The sequence below is a fragment of the Notamacropus eugenii genome, chromosome 2 (assembly GCF_028372415.1).
Source record: "Notamacropus eugenii isolate mMacEug1 chromosome 2, mMacEug1.pri_v2, whole genome shotgun sequence".
NCBI classification, from domain to species: Eukaryota; Metazoa; Chordata; class Mammalia; order Diprotodontia; family Macropodidae; genus Notamacropus; species Notamacropus eugenii.
The window spans coordinates 319,213,451-319,235,640 of record NC_092873.1 but is presented as its reverse complement, the minus strand read 5'-3'; the positions used below and the strand labels follow the sequence as shown (position 1 = coordinate 319,235,640).

At 37.9% G+C, this 22,190-nt stretch overlaps 1 protein-coding gene across 14 annotated transcripts in view; it reads right to left on the bottom strand.

The window, feature by feature from the left end:
* TNRC6C (trinucleotide repeat containing adaptor 6C) overlaps positions 1 to 22,190 on the bottom strand; it is a 270,642-nt gene that overhangs the window by 137,231 nt on the left and 111,221 nt on the right. For all 14 annotated transcript variants that reach the window (XM_072645138.1, XM_072645145.1, XM_072645135.1 and 11 more), the window contains one exon: positions 14,780 to 15,106. In XM_072645138.1, coding sequence (XP_072501239.1) covers positions 14,780 to 15,106 — 327 coding nt within the window. The remainder of the gene's footprint in view (positions 1 to 14,779; positions 15,107 to 22,190) is intronic.

Here is a 22,190-nt window from a genome sequence, read left to right as displayed (position 1 = left end):
TAAGTTGGATACTGTTTCTCTTTGGATTTCTTGATTATTAAATCTAGTGCCTTTTTTTACATCTTTGCTGAAATATAAATGGGATAGCTTGATCTCCTCTTCGACCTTCCAGTTCACCGTTTCACCTGGTGTAGATCACTTTTGACAGGTATGATTAAAAAAGGTTTTCCATAAAGGAGGGCTACAGATAGTTTTCTCTGAAAAATGAGTAGTGTTTATGTTAAGGAGAGATATTGTACGGAAAGTAATCTAAACACTGAGAGCTTTCATAAGCAAAAAGCATGGAGCTGCGAATGTGCATGCTATATTTAGTGGATAATGCAGCTAGAAAACAGGAGGGCCAGAAGCTTGGAAGGATGGCTAGAGACAGATGATTTGTTGTTTAGACATTTTTCAGTTGTGTCCTACTTCTCATGACCCCTTTGGGGTTTTCTTGGCAAAGAGCCTGGAGTGATCTGCTACTTCCTTCTCTAGCTCATTTTATAGATGAAGAAACTGAGGCAAGAGGGTTAAGTGACTTGCCCATGGTCACACAGCAAGCGTGTGAGGCCAGATCTGAACTCGGGTCTTCTTGACTCCAGGCTTGGCACTCTATCCACTGTGCTGCCTAGCTATCCCCTGGGCCAGAACAGTTTTCCTTTAAAGAAAAAAGGCCATTTTCAGGATTTGTATGACCTAGAGAACTAGTCTAACTTATTTAGAATCAGGACTCTGGAGGCTTTAATGGAATTTTGAAGTCCAATCTAGCTCTAAACTTATGATCTTATCCAATGTACTCAAAGACAAACATCTCTTGTTTTGAGAGAACTCAGCAGGTATTACGTCCAAATAGCAGCCCAAATGAAACAAGGTTAGCAAATGAAGGCCACTTTATCAAAGTCAGAGCTGGATGCACATTTTTTTGGGGGGAGTAGCTACGGAGATGAAGAATGCCATGAAGCTGACATAAATTTCATAAGCAAAACTAATCTAATCAACAAGTTTGTATTCTGCCCCAAAGGAGTGAACGACAGGCTCATGACAATGCAATTGTCACTTGCAGGAAAGTTCCACACTACTATAATCAGTGGGCATGCTCCCATGACAATGAGGCCTGATGAGTTTTAAAATTTTTATGAAGACCTAGAAACCCTCATTATTAACGTGTCAAAAGATTGTAATTTTGGGTAACTTTAATGCTGGAGTAGGCACAGATTATCAGATATGGCAGGGAGTCTTTGGGATGAACAGAGTTAGAAACTATAACAGCAACAGGCATTTATTACTGAAGATGTGTATCTCATGATCTTATTACCAACACTGTCTTCTGTTTATCTAAATGCCTGGAAACTTTGTGGATAAATCCTGGCAGCAAACATCTGTATCTAATAGACTATACCCTTGTGTGGACAAGAGACATACAGGATGTGAGAGTGATGAAGGTGATGAATGGTGGAAAATGCTGGACCAATCACAGACTTATCCTCTCCAAGCTAAACATTTAAATTCAACAAAAGCAGTAGCCCCAAGGCAAGACAACTATCAGATTTAATGTCAACAGATTAGAAAGAGTGCTTCACTGTGTGAAGTTTGTCGCTGAGTTGAAGGGAAGGCTGAATCAACACATGGTTGGCAACAATGGAGCAGAAAAGGAGTGGGCAGCTTTCAGAGATTTGGTGAACAGTATCATATTTACTTAGTGGAGCCAGAACACTCACAAACATCAGGATTGGTTTGATGAAAATGATGGGGAAATTCAGAAGCTACAAACGACAAATGAGAATTCCTCATGATTTACTAAACAAGATACTCTGTCCACCTCATAAGAAAGCAGCATTTAACTGCAGCAAAAGTAAAGTGCAAGTGAAACTTAGAGAGATACAGGATTCTTGATTCAGTTACAAGGCAGATGAAATTCAGTCTTATGCTGCTAATTAACAACCGAAAGCACCTCTATGAAGCGCTGAATGCTATTTCTGGGCCAAAGACCTATGGTTCATCTCAACTATTCAGTGCTGATGGAGCCACAGTGATCAGTGATAAGGACAAGACCCTGGAGAGAGGGGACGAATGCTTCCATAATCTTCTCAACAGATTGTCATCAACCAATGCCGAAGCCACTGACAATATACCTCAGGTTGAAGTCAATGTCTCTTTAGCTGAACTTCCAACTGAAGAAGGTTTTAGATTCATCTCATGTGGCAAAGTGCCTGCTGCTGATTCCATTCTAGCTGAGATTTACAAGGCAGGGGGTCCATTGCTCATAATACAGAAGCTGACTGAAATCTTCTGGCAGGTTATCCCCCTGCAGATCAAGGATGCCACCACTGTCCATCTCTATAAAAGAAAAGGGAAGAGTTTGTCCTGTGACAATCATGGGGGTGGGGAGTGGAATGGTTTCTCTTTCTTAGTCATTGTTGGCAAGATTCCTGCCAGCATCCTCCTCAACAGGCTGATTCTTCACCTGGAAGATGGCCATCTAATCAAGAACTGGTGTGCCTTTAGAAAGGGCTAAGGAATGACTGATATGGTGTTTGCTGCCCAACCTTTCCAGGAGAAATGCCAGAAGCAGAACAGAGGTCTGTACATTTTCATCAATTTGACTAAGGTCTCAGATACTGTCAGTTGCGAGGGCTTATGGAAGATCATGGCAAAATCTGGTTGTCCAGAGAAATTTATCAGAACTGTATGCCAGTTTCAAGGCGGCATGCTTACATGGGTCCTAGATAATGGACGATGCTCTTTCACTTTCCCAGTTCCCAATGGAGTGAAGCAGAGATGGGTGCTTGCTCCTGTGCTTTTCAGCACAATATTTTTAGTGATGTTGTTGGATGCCTTCAATGAGTATGAAAATGGCCTCAAGGTCAGCTATTGCACTGATGGTAAATTGAAAAAGGCTACAAACCAAGACTACAGTGGAGGAAGAGTTGGTGTATGACTTTTTGTTTGCAGATGACTGTGTACTCCATGTCTCTGAGGCTGAGATGCAATAAAGTATGAATCGATTCTCTGAGGCCTATGCTAATTATGATCTGAAATTTAACACCAAGAAAACACAGGTTTCTCCACTAGCTAGCACCTCATTATCCCTATGTGGAACCATTCATTACAGAAGATGGAGAAGTTCTGAATGCTGTGGATAAGTTCACTTCCCTTTTCAGTATACTCTTCAGGGATGTACACACAGATGAGGAGGTCAATGCACTGCCAGAGCTAACTTAGTGTTTGGGAGACTCAGAAGGAAAGTTTCACAGAGAAGAGGTATTAGACTGCCTACCATACTGAAGATCTACAGAGCCATTGTGTTTACTTCATTGTTGTATGCCTGTGGAACCTGGATAGAATACCAGTGCCACTTCAGGAAACTGAACTGCTTCCATTTCAATTGTCTTAGGAAGATTCTGAAGATCATCTGGCAAGATAAGATACCAGACACTGAGGTCCTTTCTTGAGCTGAACTGTCAAGCATTAAAACTCTACTGGAGAGAACACAACTACAATGGGCTGGCCATGTTGTTCAAATACCTAACACACATTTGCTAAGACTATTTTCTAGAGAACTCACACAAGGCAAGTGTTTACATGGAGGTAAGAAGAAGTGATACAAAGACACAAGTTTTCCCTGAAGAACTCTGGTATCAGTTTTGAGACATGGGAGACACTGGCACAAGGCTTTTCAGAATGGTATGCCTCCATCAAAGAAGGTGATGTGCTCTATAAGCAAAGCAGAATTTCAGTAGCTCAAAAGAAAGGTGACACGCAAATTTAGAAACATCTCTAACCCAAATGTCCATATGGGCTATTTGTGTCTGACAAATATTTGTGTTGAGCTTTCTGAGCTCATATTAGTCTGATCAGTGACTGCTGGACACACTATACATTGACTCTGTGATAATGATGTTACTTTGGTCCTCTTTGAATACAAAGGACAACAACCACCTCCTTTAAATAAGCAATGTTTAAAAAAGGCATATGGGGTAGGAGAATTACCTAAATGGGAAGATGAGCAACTAGGATGAGAAAACACTAGAACTACATAAATGAAGAGATAATAGATGCCATTTAATCCAAACCATAATGAAGCATAAATCACATTTACACCACTTTAAAGTGATTGTGTAGCCTCTGCTTTAATATTTTCAGTGAAAGGGATAACTATTTTTTGGACAGCTCAAACTTCTAAGAATTTTCTTTAAAATGAATCTAAATTCACAAACATATTCTTTTCATGAAATGGTCCTGCTTCTCCCCTCTGGAGTCACATAGGAAGTTTTGTTCCCTTTCACACATCTGAAAATAGTTATCAAATCCACTTTTATTATTCAGGCTAACAATCTCTACTCTTTTAACCATTCTTCATATGACTTAATTTCAGGTATCTATACTACCTTGTCTTTGTTCAGTATGTAGAAGCACTGTTATACTGTAGAAAGAGCAGAGGTTTAAATACCACTTCTGGTTATCTTGTGTGATCTTGGGCAAAATGTTTAATGTCCCTTGGCATCAGTTTCCTTATGCAAAAAATGAGTGTTGGTCTATTTCTATGATCTATTTATAATTCTATTCTCCAACCTGCTGTCCCAGAAATGACCATAATACTCAACATTTTGTCTGATCAGCATAGCACCATGGAATTCTCAGCTCCCTCATTCTGGACATAGCTAAGAGAAAAATGATGAAAATATTCTGAAAGAAAAATACATGGAGTCTGAATAAGCCATCTTGCTATCTCATTTCAACCTAAATGAATTGTAAAATTCAATCAAATATTGAAATGCCTGCCATGTATGTGCAAGGTACTACAGTGGGAGTAGAGACAGTGGTGTGTGTGAGTACAGGGAGGGTGTGAGTAGGTAAGACAAAATCGCAACCTTCAAGTTTACAGGCCAGGGTTAGGAGTTGGATTAGAGTTATTGTTTTAAAAAATACAGATATCTATTCATGTTATATTTTATTTTCATGTTTAAAAATATAGACATAAAGACTTCTCCCCAAATACGTGAGTAGGTAATCAAGTACAAATAATAAACAAACCAAATATCCTCAAATAAAGAAGCAGCACAAATATAGTGTCATTAAAAAAGTAGAAATCAGTCAACAAGTATTTATTAACTATGCTAAGTGCTGGGGATACAAAGAAAGGCAAAAATTGGTTCTTGACCTGAAGGAGCTAACACTATAATGAAAGAGAAAACTTACAAAAATTATACGTATAAGATATACACAATGCACATGAAAGGTGTCAGAGGCAAAGAGCTAGTATAGAAAATGGGATTTGAGCTGAGTCTTGAAGGAATCAAGGAAAGTTTGGAGGTAGAAATGAGGAAGGAGAGCATTTCAGGTATGGGGAACAGTTATTTAAAATAATCCCAAAGTAGGGAAATGGAATGTTGTTTGGGAGGATGTGCAAGAAGAAAAGTGTTGCTGATCACAGATTTTGTGAAGGACAGTAAATATGACTAGAAAGATAGGAAGGATTGTGAAAGGTTGTGAAAGGCTTTACAAATCAATCAGAGGAATTAATATTGGATCCTAAAGGGAGCCACTGGAGTTTATGGAGGGGGCAGAAGTAATATGCTCAGACCTGCACTTTGGCAAATGACGGGAGAATGGTTTTGGAGTGGGGAGATATTTGAGGCAGAGATACCAATTAGGAGGCTACTATAATAGTCCATGCAAACAGTGGTGAGGGCCTGGAACATGGTAGTCATTAAATTGTAGTAGTAGTTGTATGAGTAGAGAGAAGGGGATGTATACAAAAGACGTTGTGATGGGAGAAATGACAAGACTTGGCAATAGATCTGAAATGTGGAATGAGAAAGAAGAGCCAAGGACAACACCAAAGTTTCAAGCTTGGGTGACTGGGAGGATAATAGTGCTTTCCAAAGAAATAGGGAAATATGAAAGAGGACAGAGTTGAGAAGTAAAATAATGAGTTCTATTTTGGACATGTTAGAAATACCCAAGGAATATCTAGTTTGGGATGGCTAGAAGGTAGCTGGTAATGTGAGAATGAAATCCAAGAGAGAGGTACAAGGCTCAATATAATGATTTAAGAATCATCTGCATAGAGGTGTTAATTAAATTCAAGAGAGCTGATGAAATCACCAATTGAGATAGGACAGATGGAAAAGAGAAGGGGGTCCAAGACAGTCTTTTTGAGGATAACCACATTTAGTGTGGAGTGACCTAGATGAAAGTACCACAAAAGAGAGTAAGAAGTAGGTGGGAAAACCAAGAAAGGGCAGCACCACAGAAATCTAGAGAGGAGAAACTATCTAGATTCTAGAAGAGGATGACTGACAATGTCAAAGGTGGTAAAGTGAGATCAAGAAAGATGAAAATTGAGAAAAGGTCATTAGATTTGGCAATTAAGAGATCATTGGTGACCATGAAGTTCCAGTTAAATGATGAAGTTACAGGTGAGATAGCAAAGGGTTTAGAAGAGAGTATGATAGGAGGAGTTAGGAAAGGAAGTAGAGGCAGTAAGTGTAAACAGCTTTCTCAAGGAGTTTAAAGGGGTGGAAAGATTTAGGACAACAACTAGTAGAGATAAAAGGAAAAAATGAGCTTTTTTAAACTACAGGAAGACATTGGTGTGTTTGTAAATAAAGGTAAAGAACCAGTAGAAAGTGAGAGATTGAAGATTAGGGAAAGAGTAAAGATGAGATAGAGGGAACACTCTATACTGGAGAAAATGGAATAAGATGTAATTAAGGGTGCATGTAGAGGTACATGCACCTAATTCATGTGAAAAGGGCAAAGAGGGAGAAAGTGGGTGAAAATTTGTAAGAGATGTGACAAGAGAAGGAGAGAAGAAACTTGTGGAGAATGGCATTTTTTTTTTGAAGGAAGTATGAGGCAAATTCCTCAGCTGGGAGGGGGCGGGGAGAAAGGAGGTGTGATGGGAAGCTTAAAGAGAGATGAATAGGTGCGGCAGTGAGTGAAATGATTAAAGAAATACAAAAAGATTGCCTCATTGTAGTGAAGGCCCAGCTGAGGATATAACAAAATCTGTAGTGGACTCACCCAGCACATTTTGTTGAATTCCAGCAGCATGCAAATAGGAGTAAAGGCAGCAGAGGGTGGGAGTGATCATAGATTAGGGTTTGGCAAGGCATGTTCAATGATAAGATTGGGGGTGGGGGGGTTTGATAGAGGGGAAAGAAATTCAAATATAGAGGACAGTGTAGAGTTGAACTGATTCACCAAAGGGTGAAAGAAATAGGCAAGGGAGGAGAGTCAGTGCATGGGTGATGACCAAATGCAGAACTGATTGGGGAAGGGATTAATTATCACAGTGAGGACAAAAACCAAAAAGGGTTAGGAGTAATACGACAGAAAGATGTAATAAAAAGGTTATGATCAGAAAAGTAATTTCTAAGTTCACGAACATGGAAGTGGAGAACAGGGAAGAATCGAGATACCTGGGTCCCAGCTATGGCTGTTAACTAGATATGGGACCTTAGCGCAGGACACTGAACCTCTTTAGGATATTGTTTCTTCATCTGGAGGAAAAGAGATTTTATGAGCTCTAAAATCCCTTCTAGCTTTAAAATTTCTACAATTTCCTGTATATAATGTAATAAAAATTTAGCACAGTTTTTCGATCAAAAGTCAGTTAATTTTAGTAACAAACAGGCAAAAGTTTGAGGGTATCCTCAGGAATAAAAAAGGTCAGAAGATATTAAGTAAAGAAAAGGAGAGAATTAAGGAATATTCCAGAATAAAAGTAAAAATTTTGCTGAAGCAATAGAAGATGGTGAGAAAAGTTATAATGTGACTATTTCATATTTATAGGTTGCTAGAAAAAAAAATGCCTTAACCTCTCTTTGCCTTAATCCACTGGAGAAGAAAATGGCAAACCAATACATTATCTTTGCCAAGAAAACCCCATGGACAACATTAGTGTGTGATGGTCCACAGGGTCATGAAGAGTCTGACACAACTGAACAACAACAACAACAACAACAAGATGGATTTATGAGGCAAAAGAACAAAAAGGGACCAACAAAGGACTAAAGGACCTAGGGTATTAAAGATTTGAGGGAAGCTTAAATGAACCAGGGGAATTTATAGAATCAGGATAAGGTAATAAGAAGAGCTGATTTTATGTGCTACCAAAAAAATCTCCTGATAACCTACTGTTGAATCAGTCTTCTGTGTAAGGAAGAGTAGAATGAACATTTGCATAGAAGGGGCAACACTCCTACCAAATCATGCACAAACAGTGAAAGGATGCTGATTTCTTTTGTCTCTTAGCAAGAGAATCTTTAGGAGAATGGAGGTGCAAGTGACAATGAAAATGGAGTGGAAGGAGTGAATATGTCTGATGCTAAGGTGGAAAAAGAAAGTACTACAGAAGTGCATTTTCATGTAAGAGGTGGCATGTGTCTGAGGTGGGAGATGAGGCCCTCATGTTAGGTAGTCTGAGGGTAGTTTGTGCACTAGAAGGCTGCCCTCTTTCAATGCTGAGCCTCCATTTGCAGCATGCCACCCCAAGAGAAGAGATGTGAGATTTTCCAGGACAACTGCAATACAAAGTGGTGGGCAAGACACGTATCCAGAGATGGGATGGGATGGACATTAATCAACATAAGGGCAGTGTGGTGGAGCCAGGCTTCAGCATTCAGGATATCGAGTAACTCATACCATGCCATGTGGAGCTGCAAACAGATACTGCTTCCTTCAAAAATTATTCCTAAAAGTGAGGCAAAGCAAGAAAAAAAAAAGGTTCCATAGATATCTTATGTCCAAAACAAAAGATGTCAACATATCCAAAACAACTTATCTCTCTGCCCCTCCAAAACCCACCCTCTTCCAAACTTCCCTTAGGGATACAACCATCATTCTAGTCACCTAGGTTTGTCATTCCATGTCATCTTTGCTCTTTACTCTTATTCCACATAGCCAATTGGTTGACAAATCTTTCTTTAGATCTCTCACCTCCATCCCATTCTCTTCACTCACATAAGTCATCACCCTAGTTCAGGCCCTCATCTTCTCTCACTTGGATCACTACAACAATCTTCTTGCCTCTTCTTTCCTCTCTAATTCATCTTCCACATAGTTGCCAAAGGAGCACAAGACTTCTCAATAAACTCCTGCGGCTCTCTATTACCAATAAGATCAAATGAAAGCTCTTCTGTTTGGCATGTGAAACCCTTCACAACCTGAATTTAACCTGTCTTTCTAATCTTATTACATATTATTCTTCATGAATTTTATAATCAAATTGACTTTCTTGATGTTCTTCACACCATCTTCTGTCTCTGCCTTTCTGGCTGTCCCCTGAAGTGAGAATGCACTTGTTCCTGACCTCTGCCACTTAGAATAACCAGGTTCTTTCAAGACTTAGCTCAAAGGTCACTTTCTATATGAAGGCTTCCTTGATCCCCAAAGTTGCCATGTTTTCTTCTCCCACAATTATCTTGTATTCATTTTGTATACGTCATTATAGATACATGTCACCTCCCTGACAAGATTATAAATTCCTTGAGGATGAGGGTTATTTTAATTTTGTCTTTGCATTCATAGTGCTTACCACACTACCCAGCACATTGTAGATGCTTAAAAAATGTTTGTTGACTAGATGGGCCAGATCTACAAAGACAACACCATGAAAACTAAATAGAAGAGAGCTCAAACCTGGTACTTAGGAAGCTTTAACCCCATGAGAGACAGAGAGAGAGGATAAAGAAAGAACAAACAAGGGTATAGTTCATGAATCAGAAATTAAAACTTAGAACACAAGTGAAAGGAAGATAAAAACAAGCAGGACAAAGCAAAGAAAACTTTTTTTTTTTTTGGAAAAGATTATTATTGAAAATTAGAGGTCTGAGGCAAGAAGAAATCTTGAAATACTTAAAACAGTGGAGGAAATACAGGGATAAAAGAAGGGGGGAAATAAAAGAAAGAAAAAGAAAGTAACACTTGAAATAAATGCATAGATTTATAGAGTGAGAGAGTCACTTAAATGAGGAAAGGAATCTAAAAATAAGTGCAAAAGAAAAAATACAGGAAAAATTGTTATCTCAAAGAAAGACATACTGCTTCTGGATATCCCAAAGCCACAAAAGGACTGTGAGACACACAAGGTTATACTAATTTAGGCCTTATTGCTAGGCTTCAGGACACCAAGAGGTGCCTAGGGAGGTTCACATAGCACTGCCAGGTTTGTCCCGAATCGGGTCTTGGGACATAGCAGATCTGTCTGAGAACACACTTCTGCTTATGTCTGCTGTAAGGCAGATTTCCCCCCCATGAACACAGCAACAGTTCAACAGATCAAGTGGTTGAATGCTGTGTCAAAATCTAGAGGATTGAACCTTCTCATCACCTGTCTTCATCATCAGAACTCAATGAAATTCCTCCTGGAATTATTCTCCAGTGGTTAACATATCATCCTCTTACTTGCCCCCTATCCCAAGAGACACTGAACCTCCAACTGCCAAAGAATAAATACCTCTTTCTTCAATCCTACCTATTTCCTTCTTTTCATTGCAAAACACCTCAACTCTACCCCACTGGTGCTCTACCCCAGATCTTGTTGTACCTTCCACTGTAATTTCTCAGATTTCTGTCCCATAATTAACAAACATCAGATTTCTGTCCCATAATTAACAAACATCTTTTCATTTTATACCACTTTTTTTTCCTCTTCTCTCTTCTAAGATCTACCTCCTCCGAGATGACGTATCTCTACCCACACTTTTCTGTAGTGGCTGGAGTCATATCTTCTCAACAACTCACTGGTCACTGTTGGGGAACCGAAATATTCCCTACTCCTCTCTGTCTCTTTCCTGAAATATCCTAACTTTCCAGTTATTCCAGTCTTCTTGACTCTTATCACCTACTTCTCTATTTCATCTCAGGTATACATAGGGATAGTCATACCACCAAACACATTCAAGAACTGATATTCCTTTATGCAATCATAATGTCTTCTCTTTCTATCTCCTCCTTCTATCTCCTCCTATTATTATTTATCTTCACTGTGATGACCTGCCTTAGTGCTTTACAACACCATCACCCTTGCCCTGTCTACCCTCTTCCTCCCTTTCCTTCTCAATCTCTTGTTGAACCAGTTCAACTCTACACTATCACCAGTTCTCAAATCCTTGTTCTCTCCTAATCCCTTGTCAAACCCTAACCCTGGATTAGCTCCCACCACTAGCTTCCTTCACTACCTAACACGTGCTTTTTAATGAGCAGGAAGAAATGACAAAACCAGGTTGACTGTATCACTACAAATTTGTGCTACTTAATTCCAATTGTAGCAAAACAATCATACTTCTCCCTAATCAATTCCCCATCTCATTCACCACAGCAATTGTTCCAAACCTTTTTATCTCTTCTGAGTCTCCAAGAGTGTTCTCCTTTTCCCCCCAACATAGATCTTCTCCCACTTAGCTGAAAAAAACTGAGACTACACTGGTTCCTTTTTCCATCTTCATCTCACATGCTTCTGATAAGACCTCTCTCCCACACTATTTCCTTCTTCACTTTAGTCTGTAATGAAGAGGTAGCCCTCTGGCCTGCCAAGGCCAACCTACCCACACATACCTCTCTTCTCCTGTCTCCTCTCAACATACTTATCTCACCAGAAATTTGGGACTTCATTCTTGAATCTCCTAGCTCTGATGGGTGAGCTTTTGTTTTTATCTTTCTGGGGACCAGGTCTCTACGCAATTTCCCAGATGTTTTCTAAACACAGTTCTACTCTTCAGTCATCTCTACCCCATTCAAAACTTAGACATCCCTTGGACTCTCATGGGTTCCCTAGCTCTGAAGGGTAAGCTTTCCTCTTATCTTCCTAATGTCCAAGTCTCTATACCATTCCCCATATGGGTATTCTCTTTCCTCCTCCCTCTTCTTGGCTAACCTAACTTTGCATTAATCCTTTAGAAAGTAGGCTCCTTGAGAAAGGACTATCTTGTTTTCTTTTATTCCCAGTGCTTTACAGAGTGCATGGTACATAGTAATGGATTAATAAATGTTTCATCTATGTACTCTAGGTTCTCCTACCTGAATTACTGCTACTTCTCAGTCTCTTATGCTGGATATTCATCCATCAAGACTATTAAAGATTAAGACTCTGCCCCACACTTTGGCACAAAGCAGATACTTAATAAACTCTTGCTGACTGAATGTTTTTGTCCTATGTCCTCTTCTCTTTTCTCTCAGTGCTATCTCATTTGGTGAACTAAACAGCTCCCTGGGTTTAATCTCTTTGCAGATGATTTTCAAATGTATATATCTACCCTTAGACTTTCTATGGAGCTCCAATTCCACATCACCAAACGCCTATTTCAAACTGGATGCCCCAGCAGTATCTCAGACTCAGTATATCCAAACCAAAATTTATCATTTTTCCCTCAGAAGCTAACCTTGCCCCTTCTGAATTTCTCTATTACCGTTGATGGTACCACCATTTTTCCTAACAACTTCCATGTTATCTTCAACACTAGTCAGCTGAAAAATCTTATCATTCCTTTTCCTATATCATCTTTCTACTTTTTACAAGGCTATTACTCTAGTTCAGGCCCTCATTAACTCTTTGATAGACTTCTTTAACAGTCTTCTAACTGGACTCCCTACCTTGTCCCAACTTACACCAACCCTTTTTCCACTCAGCTACCAAAGTGGTTTTCCTATAGCATAAACATGCCCATGTCACCCTCTCTATTAACTTTCTAATGGCTTTCTCTTGTGTACAGGAGCAAATAAACTTTGTTTGGCATTTAAAGCTTTTCACATTCTGGCTCTTTCCTATTTTTCCAGTCTTTTCCCCATCATTTCCTTTCCATGCAACCTACAATCTAGCTACATTGGCCCACTTTCTACTTGCCTCACATGACATTCCATCTTTGTGCCTTTTCATTGACTGTCCCGACACGTGTTTAAATTTTTTTCAGTCTATCCCTGATGGCAGAGACTTGTTTTTTCTTTGAATCTCCAGCTCAGTACCTGGAAGATTGTCATTGCTAAATAGATGCCTGCGAACTGATTGGTAGTTATAGGATAGACTGGGGGAAAAACAAGCAAACAAGGAGCAGGATTTAATTGTAAAGATTAATGTCTTTATGAATGTGCCTTATATTTTAGGCCTACGCAAAGGGAATAAATGACAAGGAAAAATATGACAATTACTCTAGATTGAGCATAGTTATAAGTATTCATAAGCTTGATGAAAATAAGTTTGCATTAGAAGACTGTAGAGAAAAATTAATAACTTTATATCTTCTCATTAACTAATGTTACTTTAGAAAACCAAAGAAATGTTACTGCCTCTGTATTTAGGCTCTCATCTTTCCCCTTGACTTTTGTAATAGCATCCTAACTGATCTCTCCACTTTTAGTCTTTCTCTATTTCCAAAGTCAACCTTAGCACTACTGCCTGAGTAATTCAAAGTACTGGTGACATCAATTCTTTCTCCTAAGAACTCCAATGAGATCCTGTTTACTAGATAAAATGCAAATTCTTTAGCCTGGCATTCAAGGACTCCTACAATCTGGTTTGAATCTACCTTTCCAGGCTTATCAAATATTACTCCTATTGACAGATACACTGTATGTTTTAGCCAGAATGGACTAATGACCACCTTAACTTTTGCTCTACTGTTTTTAGTATTTGCGTTGGTGGGGGAAAAATAATTTTTCCATCTTCTTTCCTCCCTTCAAGACTCACCTCAAGTATCACTTCTAAAACGTTTTCTTTGCTGTCTCATTAACCCACCCCAGTTTCTCCCATTATGAATGTTTTATGCCACTCTATTTGAACTTCTTACTTGTATCGTAGTTATTTATTACGGTATACATACTTGTTCCATCAGATTGCAAGCTTGTCAAAGACAAGCAGTCTACATCATTTTATATTCCCAGAGCCTAGCACAGTGCACTGCATATAGTAGGTACTTAATAAATGCTGAATGGAATGTGAGTAAATTTATTTTTTTATATAAGCCATATCTAATAAAATTCTTTATAGGTCCTAAAACGAATGTGCAAAATTTTACAACAGAACTCTTGACTGCTATTCAATAATTTCTATATTGCTCTGAATGAATGGAGTACTGAAGTAAAAAGGGGAAAAAAACCTAAGTTCTTTACTATACAAATTATTTAAAAGTTTAACTTGGTCAGGAACAAGTATATTTTTTCTTGGTTAATAAACATAAAAATTTCAAACAATGCTTTAAGGTTTATTGGAAATTAAGTTTTAAAAGAATTTTAAAATTTTTGTTGCAAAGCTAACTTCTGTTTCCCACTTGAAACATAAGTTTAAACAAATCTTACATAAGATGTGACAAAAATAATTTTGTTCCACATATTTGTGTGACCACTAAGCTATCAACATACTTAAAATTCAGGGCCTATTATATTTAACTGTTGCTGTCATATTGTGGACACTTTAAAAAAACACAGCTGTTAATCTCTTTATTCAGTTTCTTGTTTAGTTTGTAAACTAAGGTTAATGTAGGTCACATTATATTTCTACTACTTAATTCAATTCATAGAATATATAAATTACAATGAGATTATAGTTTCTAGTTAACTAATTATTTTAGATGGACTTGGAGGCATAGAACAAAAAGTATAAAAATCGAAGTATTTAGCCACAGCTAATTGAAGGTAAATAAAAAGTGAAGATAAGCTAAGATTATCATTCAAGTAAACAGAAAAACAATGTTTATGCAGTTTTCTGAGATCACATAATACAAAGTATACTTGTTACTCAGCAAAAAGTATAAAAGTTTTTCTGAGATTATCAGAATGTCCTGTTACATAAAAAACTTACCTGATTGCAGTTTACTTGGATGATGCTGTCCACCTGCTCCTGTTAGAGGAGGAGGACTTGCCCCTGCTTGTCCAGTACCTTGTGTTGGGCTTACACTGGTAAGAGTCCCAGGAGGTAATGGCTGACCTCTTTTTAATAGCTGCTTCTGTTCTTGCTGGCGGAAACGTGGAGGCACCTCACGAGGCAGGTAACGGGATGCAGCTGGCTGCTGGCCATTGGCAGATGCACGTTTGCCATTGCTGCTATTGGTGATAGTGCTGGTGGAAGTACTGGTACTGATACCAGCAGGTTGGGGCTGGCTTGAACTGGTCTTAGTAGGTTCTGGCACTACAAGGAATGAAACAAAAAAAGCCCCAAATTTAAATATGGTCTCGTGAATAAATGAGAAACAGTTAATATTACAATATAGTGGAAACAGTCATGAACTTGTATGCAGGTTTTCTGACTGCAATTTCAGTCTTGCCCCTAGTCACTTCAGTAAAATGAGGAGCTTAGACTAGCTGATCCCTTAAGTATCTTTGAGCTTTAAAGAATTCTAATACAATGATCATGCAAAACAAGTTTGCAAAACTTTAATTAGAAGTTTAGAGAAGCTCGGTCAGAAAACCATTTAAGCCAAAACATTCTGAGACCATTTAAAGATGGAAATGAAAGGTCAACAAATGGATGAAAAAAGGAAAAGATATGTAAAATTTTATAACAAATTCTTTTCTATATTAATGACAGAGGGGCCATCACATTTAGATTATGACATTATTGTTTCTGATGTGCTGAATGAGGAAGAAGAAATAGCACTAAAAAAAAAGGAGGACAGTATAAAGCATACCAGTCATGCATTTCCCCCACTATCTCTTCATTCACATCATATGAAGAGATAATCCTTTTTGCTGGGCCAAACACCACTTCATGCTTCCTTGATCACATCCCATCCTGTTTCAAGTAGAAACAGACTCCTCTATCATCCCCACTCTGGCTAATCTTTAAACTCTATTTATTGGCTCCTCCCCCGATGCCTGCAAACATCTTCCCCATCCTTATAAAACCCTCCCTTGAGCCAATCATCAACACTCATGTGGTGAGCACATGTGTTTGTGTGTCTGTGGGTTAATGTTAAAATCACACAAGAATTTAAGAGAAATATCTTTGTCCCAAAACACTATAATTATTAATAGCAAATGATACATAGAACAGGAAGACATGTAGGTTTAAGCTAGTTTAAACCTGTCAGTCACTAATCAAGGGCAATGTCTAGCACAAAGACCAAATGCAAGAGGGATTTCCTAAAGACAGTAATGCTCCTTTTTTTGCAGATAACATTATGCTAATTGCTTCAATTCCTAGGACACTGCAAATTCTCTTAAACAGCCTCACAATTATTCAAAAGTGTTCATCTTAAGGAAAAACTAAGCAAATGAAGAATAGTATTTAGATACACAGTCTTTAAATCTAATACATCAGTATATGCAAGCAGACAATAAACTGGGCCCAGAAAAGAAGGAAGAAAATAAGCTAAACTGTATTTGGGAAATTGTGTAATGCCTTGAAGAACTCCAAAATTCTTCCTAGTTTATTAAGAGCATACTATATGCAAGGAACTGTGCTAAGAAAAAGAAATGAAACAGTCTCTGTGCTCAAGAAGTTTACAATCTAATTAGGGAGACAACTATTTCAGGGGGAAAGCAGTAGTATCTGGGAGGAAATAAAAAAAATTCATTTAAGATTCACATAGAATAAGAGTTCTTAACCTGGAATCTATGAACTTCAAAAACAAAATACATTTTGATAATTGTACTTCAATACAATCATTTTCCTTTGCAATCCTGTGTTTTATTTTACATTTAAAACACTATTTTTTAGGAGCCATTACTAAACTGATAATGGTCAAAGGATATGAATAGTCAGTTTTCAAAGAAGAAATCCAAGCTGTCAATATCCATATGAAAAAATCCTCTAACTTACTAATTAGAGGAAATGCAAATCAAAACAATTCTGCGTACTACCTACCTTACAACCATCAGACTGGTAAAGGTGACAAAAAGAAGAAACTACAAATGCTAGAAGGTCTATGGGGAAAAAAGAACTTTAGTGAACTGTTTGTGGGAACCATGGTGGGAGTTATGCCCTAAAAGTTATTAAACTGTGTATACCCTTTGACCAAGTGATACTACTAAGAGGTCTGTACCCCAAAGGGATCAAACTAAGAGGGAAAGGACTCATATGTACAAATAATTTTGTGATCGCAAAGAGCTGGAACCTGAAGGAGTCTCCATTAATCAGGGAATGGGTGGACAAATTCATATACCAAATATGGTACATAAAGTTGATGGAACACTATTGTGCTGTAAAAAATGATTAAGGAAATAATTTCAGAACAACCTAGGAAAACATATAAAGTGAAGCAAAGTGAAGTGAGCAGATCCAGAGTAACAATTTATATATTAACAATAACATAAAAATGAGCAACTTTGAAAAACTCTTTGACCAGCCACAACTCATGTTGAAATATGCTATCCAGTTTTAGACAGCTGAGGGACTGTGCAGAATGGAACAATTTAAAATTTCCTTTTATTTTCTCCTTCCTTCTTTTGCATATGGCTAAATGTGGGAATGTGCTTTTCTTAAATTTGAAACAGTTATATTTTTCCTTCCTTAATGGATGGTGAAAGGGTGAGAATTCAGAATTGAAAATAAAGTTAAATTAAAAAAAGAAAAAATATTCTGAGAAGGGGTCCAGAGGCTTCATTATTCTGCCAAAGACAGATTCAGGTCCCCCCAAAAAGGTTAAGAAACCCTGATGCCAAAGGTAGTACTTGAACCTAAGTCCTCTAAGAAACTAGCAAGTCTAAGAAGCCAAGGTGAGGAGGATGAGCATTCTAGACAAGGTGGAAAATTAGCACAAAGGTATGGAGATAAAGACTGATTCCAGTGTATGAAGAATAGTCTAAGAAGGTAAGTTTGGCTTACCTATAAGAGTGCATAAAGGGGAATATTGTGTAATAAGGTTGGAAAAGTAGGTTGGGGCCAGGTTGTGTAGGTCTTCTACGCAAAACAGAGAGCTTATATTTGATCCTCGACATAATAAGGGCCCAGTGAAATTTACTGAGAAGGGGAGTGAAAATGGCAGCTTATGCTTTAGGAAAATCACTCAAAGAAGGAAATTTTTTTCTACTTTGTTAAGTTTAATATAAACTTTAAAAAAGAAAAATGTAAGGAATAAAAGTTTACAGTTTCTGATATAATCTTTTTTTGGTTCCTGGAATATTAAAATGTTTATTTAAAAAAATAAGTTCATAATTTATAAAAAAGGAAAAATTTTTAAAAAGTAAATTCACTGGAAACTATGTGAAAGATAGGAGAGAGAACTGAGGTAGGGAGACAAAGTAGGAGGGATGAAATAGTCCAAGTGACAGATGATGAGGACCTGCATCAAGGTAGTGGCCTTATGAGTAAAGAAAAAAAAATTATAGAAAGATGTCATAGAGAAAGAAATTAAAAAGGTTTTTCAACTGATTGGCTATCTAGAATGAGATTAACGATGACAGTGAGATTGGTAAACCTGAGTGATGGTAGTGTCCTCAAATGAGAGCACCTCTTACCATCAGAGAATCTCTCTTCCCTTTGGATTGCATCAATATCCTTGTTAACAACATCAAACTCCTTTGCCAAGTACGTCTCCTTGTTTTATTCCTCACTTGAAAAATTAATCAAAGAATTTCTGACACTGTGGATAAAACACTGGGCCTGGAGTGGGAAAGATATGTGAATGATGCATATGTAATGAACTGCTTGTCTATAATAATCACTTATTATATAGTGACAATCTAAACTTAAATCTAAACCTAATCTTGCCTTCCTCCCTACAGATACATTCAAATAATTAAAATACTATATATTTTCTTGGCAAGGCAGTAGGATAGTATACATACATATATTTTTTTTTCTTTGACCATTCAAATTACACTATTGAACTGGCTCATAAATTCATTACAAGAAGAGAAAATTTTCATAGTTTGATCTTTCATCAAGTGGGGAATTCTATCTACCTAATTCTGCCATTCCCTCCTAAAATCAACCTTAATACTTTTTCAGATCCAAATCTTTAAATATAATGCTGCAAAAAAGAAGCAGGATATTGGAGCAAACCTGACAGTACCTTCTAACATAAGGTTATTTGAATACATAAAAAAATTTGAGTACATAAGTACACAAATGTAAGAACATGGACCTGAAATAAATCTAACAATTAACAGTCACCTAAGATCAATTCTGTGTAACAATAAATTCCCACCGCAATATGAAAATTGGCAGATGAGAAGATGTTTTGCTTAATAATTATATTTATGAACGTTCAACAAGTCATATTTTAATTCAAAGCTATGGACTACATATTAAGATAAACCCTACACTGGGGGTGGAGCCAAGATAGCAGAGTAGAAGCAGGGACCTACTTGATCTCTTCCCCCAACCTCCTTAAAATACCTGTAAAAAAATGACTCTAAACAAATTCTAGAGCAACAGAAGCCTCAAAATGACAGAGTAAAACAGATTTCTAGCCCAAGACAATGTGGTATGCAGACAGGAAGGGTCTATTGCACTAGGCTCAGGGCAGAGTACAGCCCAGTGTGGGCCACACAGCACAGACAGGACTGGAGCAGGCCTCAGGGAGCTGAGTCACTGTGCCATGGTTTCCAGATTTCTCAACCCACAAAAGCCAAAGACAGCTTCAAAGGTCAGTGAGAAAGCTCTCTCTCACCTGGGTAAGAGCGCAGCATGGTCCAGACTCAGCCCTAGCCCCAAGCCCAGGAGCAGCAACTTCTGAAGCTCTCAGTCTGTGGGGACTGTGTCTTGAACGACTGATTTGGGTCACAGTCCTGAGTGGCAGTCCTGGGGCTAGGAAGATTGTTAGCATGGAGCAGCTGGTGGTGGCTGTGGAAAGGGAATTCTATTCGCAGATTCAGGGTAGAAAAGGGAGTGTATGCTTGCTCACAGACCAGAGTGCAGACCAGGAGAGGAATAAAACACCTCTCTGTTGATTATACCACTTTGGAGGACTTACAGGTCCCTAGAGATATCTCTGAAAACAGCTGCACAAAACCTCTGAAACTTGAGGTAAAATACCCTCCACTTAACAAAGAGCTCAAAAGTCAAGTAACTGGCTGGGAAAATTTCCAAAAAGGGGGGAAAATAAGACTATAAAAGGTTACTTTCTTGGTGAAAAAGGTATTTTTTTCCATCCTTTTGGATGCAGAAGATCAAAGCATACAATCAGAGGAAGATCAAAGCATACAACCAGAGGAAGACAGCAAAGTCAAGGCTCCTACATCCAAAGTCTCCAAAAAAAAAAATATGAAATGGTCTCAGGCCATGGAAGAGCTCAAAAAGGATTTTGAAAATCAAGTAAGAGAACTAGAGGAAAAATTGGGAAGAGAAATGAGAATGATGTAAGAAAATCATGAAAAACGAGTCAACAATTTGCCAAATGAGACCCCCAAAAATACTATCACCTTTAAAAATAGACTAAATGAAATGGCAAAAGAGGCCCAAAAAGCCAATAAGGAGAAGAATGCCTTAAAAAGCAAAATGGTGCAAATGGAAAAAGAAGTCCAAAAGGTCACTGAAGAAAATAATTCCTTAAAAATTAGAATGGAGCAAATGGAAGCTAATGACTTTATGAAAAATCAAGAAATTATAAAACAAAGCCAAAGGAATGAAAAAGTAGCAGACAATGTTAAATATCTCATTGGAAAAACAACTGACCTGGAAAATAGATCCTGGAGAGAATTAAAAACTATTGGGCTACCTGAAAGCCATGATCAAAAAAAGGGCCTAGATATCATATTCCAAGAAATTATCAAGGAAAATTGCTCTGATATTCTAGAACCAGAGGGTAAAATAAAAATGGAAAGAATTAATTGATCACCTCCTGAAAGAGATCCCAAAAGAAAAATTCCTACAAATATGTAGCCAAATTCCAGAGTTGCCAGGTCAAGAAGAAAATATTACAAGCAGCCAGAAAGAAACAATTCAAGTATTATGGAAATACAATCAGGATAACATAGGATTTAGCAGCTTCTACACTAAGGGATCAGAGGGCTTGGAATATGATATTACAGAGGTCAAAGGAGATAGGATTAAAACCAAGAATCACCTGTCCAGCAAAACTGAGTATAATACTTCAGTGGAAAAAAATGGAATTTCAATGAAATAGAGGACTTCCAAGCATTCTTGTTGAAAAAACTAGAGCTGAATAGAAAATCTGACTTTCAAATACAACTATCACGAGAAACGTGAAAAGGTAAACAGGAAAGAGAAACCATAAGGGACTCATTAAAGTTGAACTATTTACATTTCTACATGGAAAGATGATATTTGTAACTCATGAGACTTTTCTCAGTGTTAGGGTAGTTAGAGAGAATATATGTGTGTGTGTGTGTGTGTGTGTGTGTGTATACATACATATACATACATACATAGGTGTGTATGTATATGTATTTATATATTAAATATGAGTATGTATATGTGTAGGTATATATATTTGTGTGTATACATATATCTATCTATCTATCTGTCTGTCTGTCTGTCCGTCCGTCCGTCTGTCTATCTATGTCTATAGACAGAGGGCACAGGGTAAGCCGAATATGAAGGGAGAATATCTACAAAATAAAAATAAGTTTTGAGAGGAATGTATTGGGAGAAAGAGAAACGGAGAGGTAGAATGCAGCAAATCATTTCACATAAAAGAGGCAAGAAAAAGCTGTTACAAGGGAGGAGGAGAGAGGGAAAGTGAAAGGGAATAAGTGAGCCTTACTCTCATTAGATTTGGGAAGGGAATAACACAACTGGGTATGGAATTCAGTATGGAAATTGGGCATGGAATTGAGTATGGAAATCTATTTTACCCTTCAGCAAGGCAGGGGGGAAGGGAATAGAAGAGGGAAGATAATAGAAGGGATGGCAGATTGGAGGAAGGGATAATCAGAAGCAAACACTATTGTGGGGGGACAAGTCAAGGGAGAGAATATAATAAATGGAGTGCATGACAGGACAGAAGGAAATGTGTTTAGTCTTTCACAACATGACTGTTATGGAAGTGTTTTGCATGGCTACACATGTATGACATTGAATTGCTTACTTTATCAATTAGGGTGGGTGGGGAAGGAGAAAGGGAGAGATTAGAACTCAAAGATTTAAAAATGAAGGTTAAAAATTGTTTTTGCACACAACTGGGAAAAGAGATGTACAGGCCTTGGGGTATAGAAATTTATCTTGCCCTAAAGGAAAAGAGGGGAGGGAAATGGAAGAAGAGGGGTGATATAAGGGAGGACAGACTGGAAAAAGGGGTGGGATAGGGTGCACATTGTCCTGGGGTGGGGAGAAAATTTGGAATTAAAATTCTTGTGGAAGTGAATAA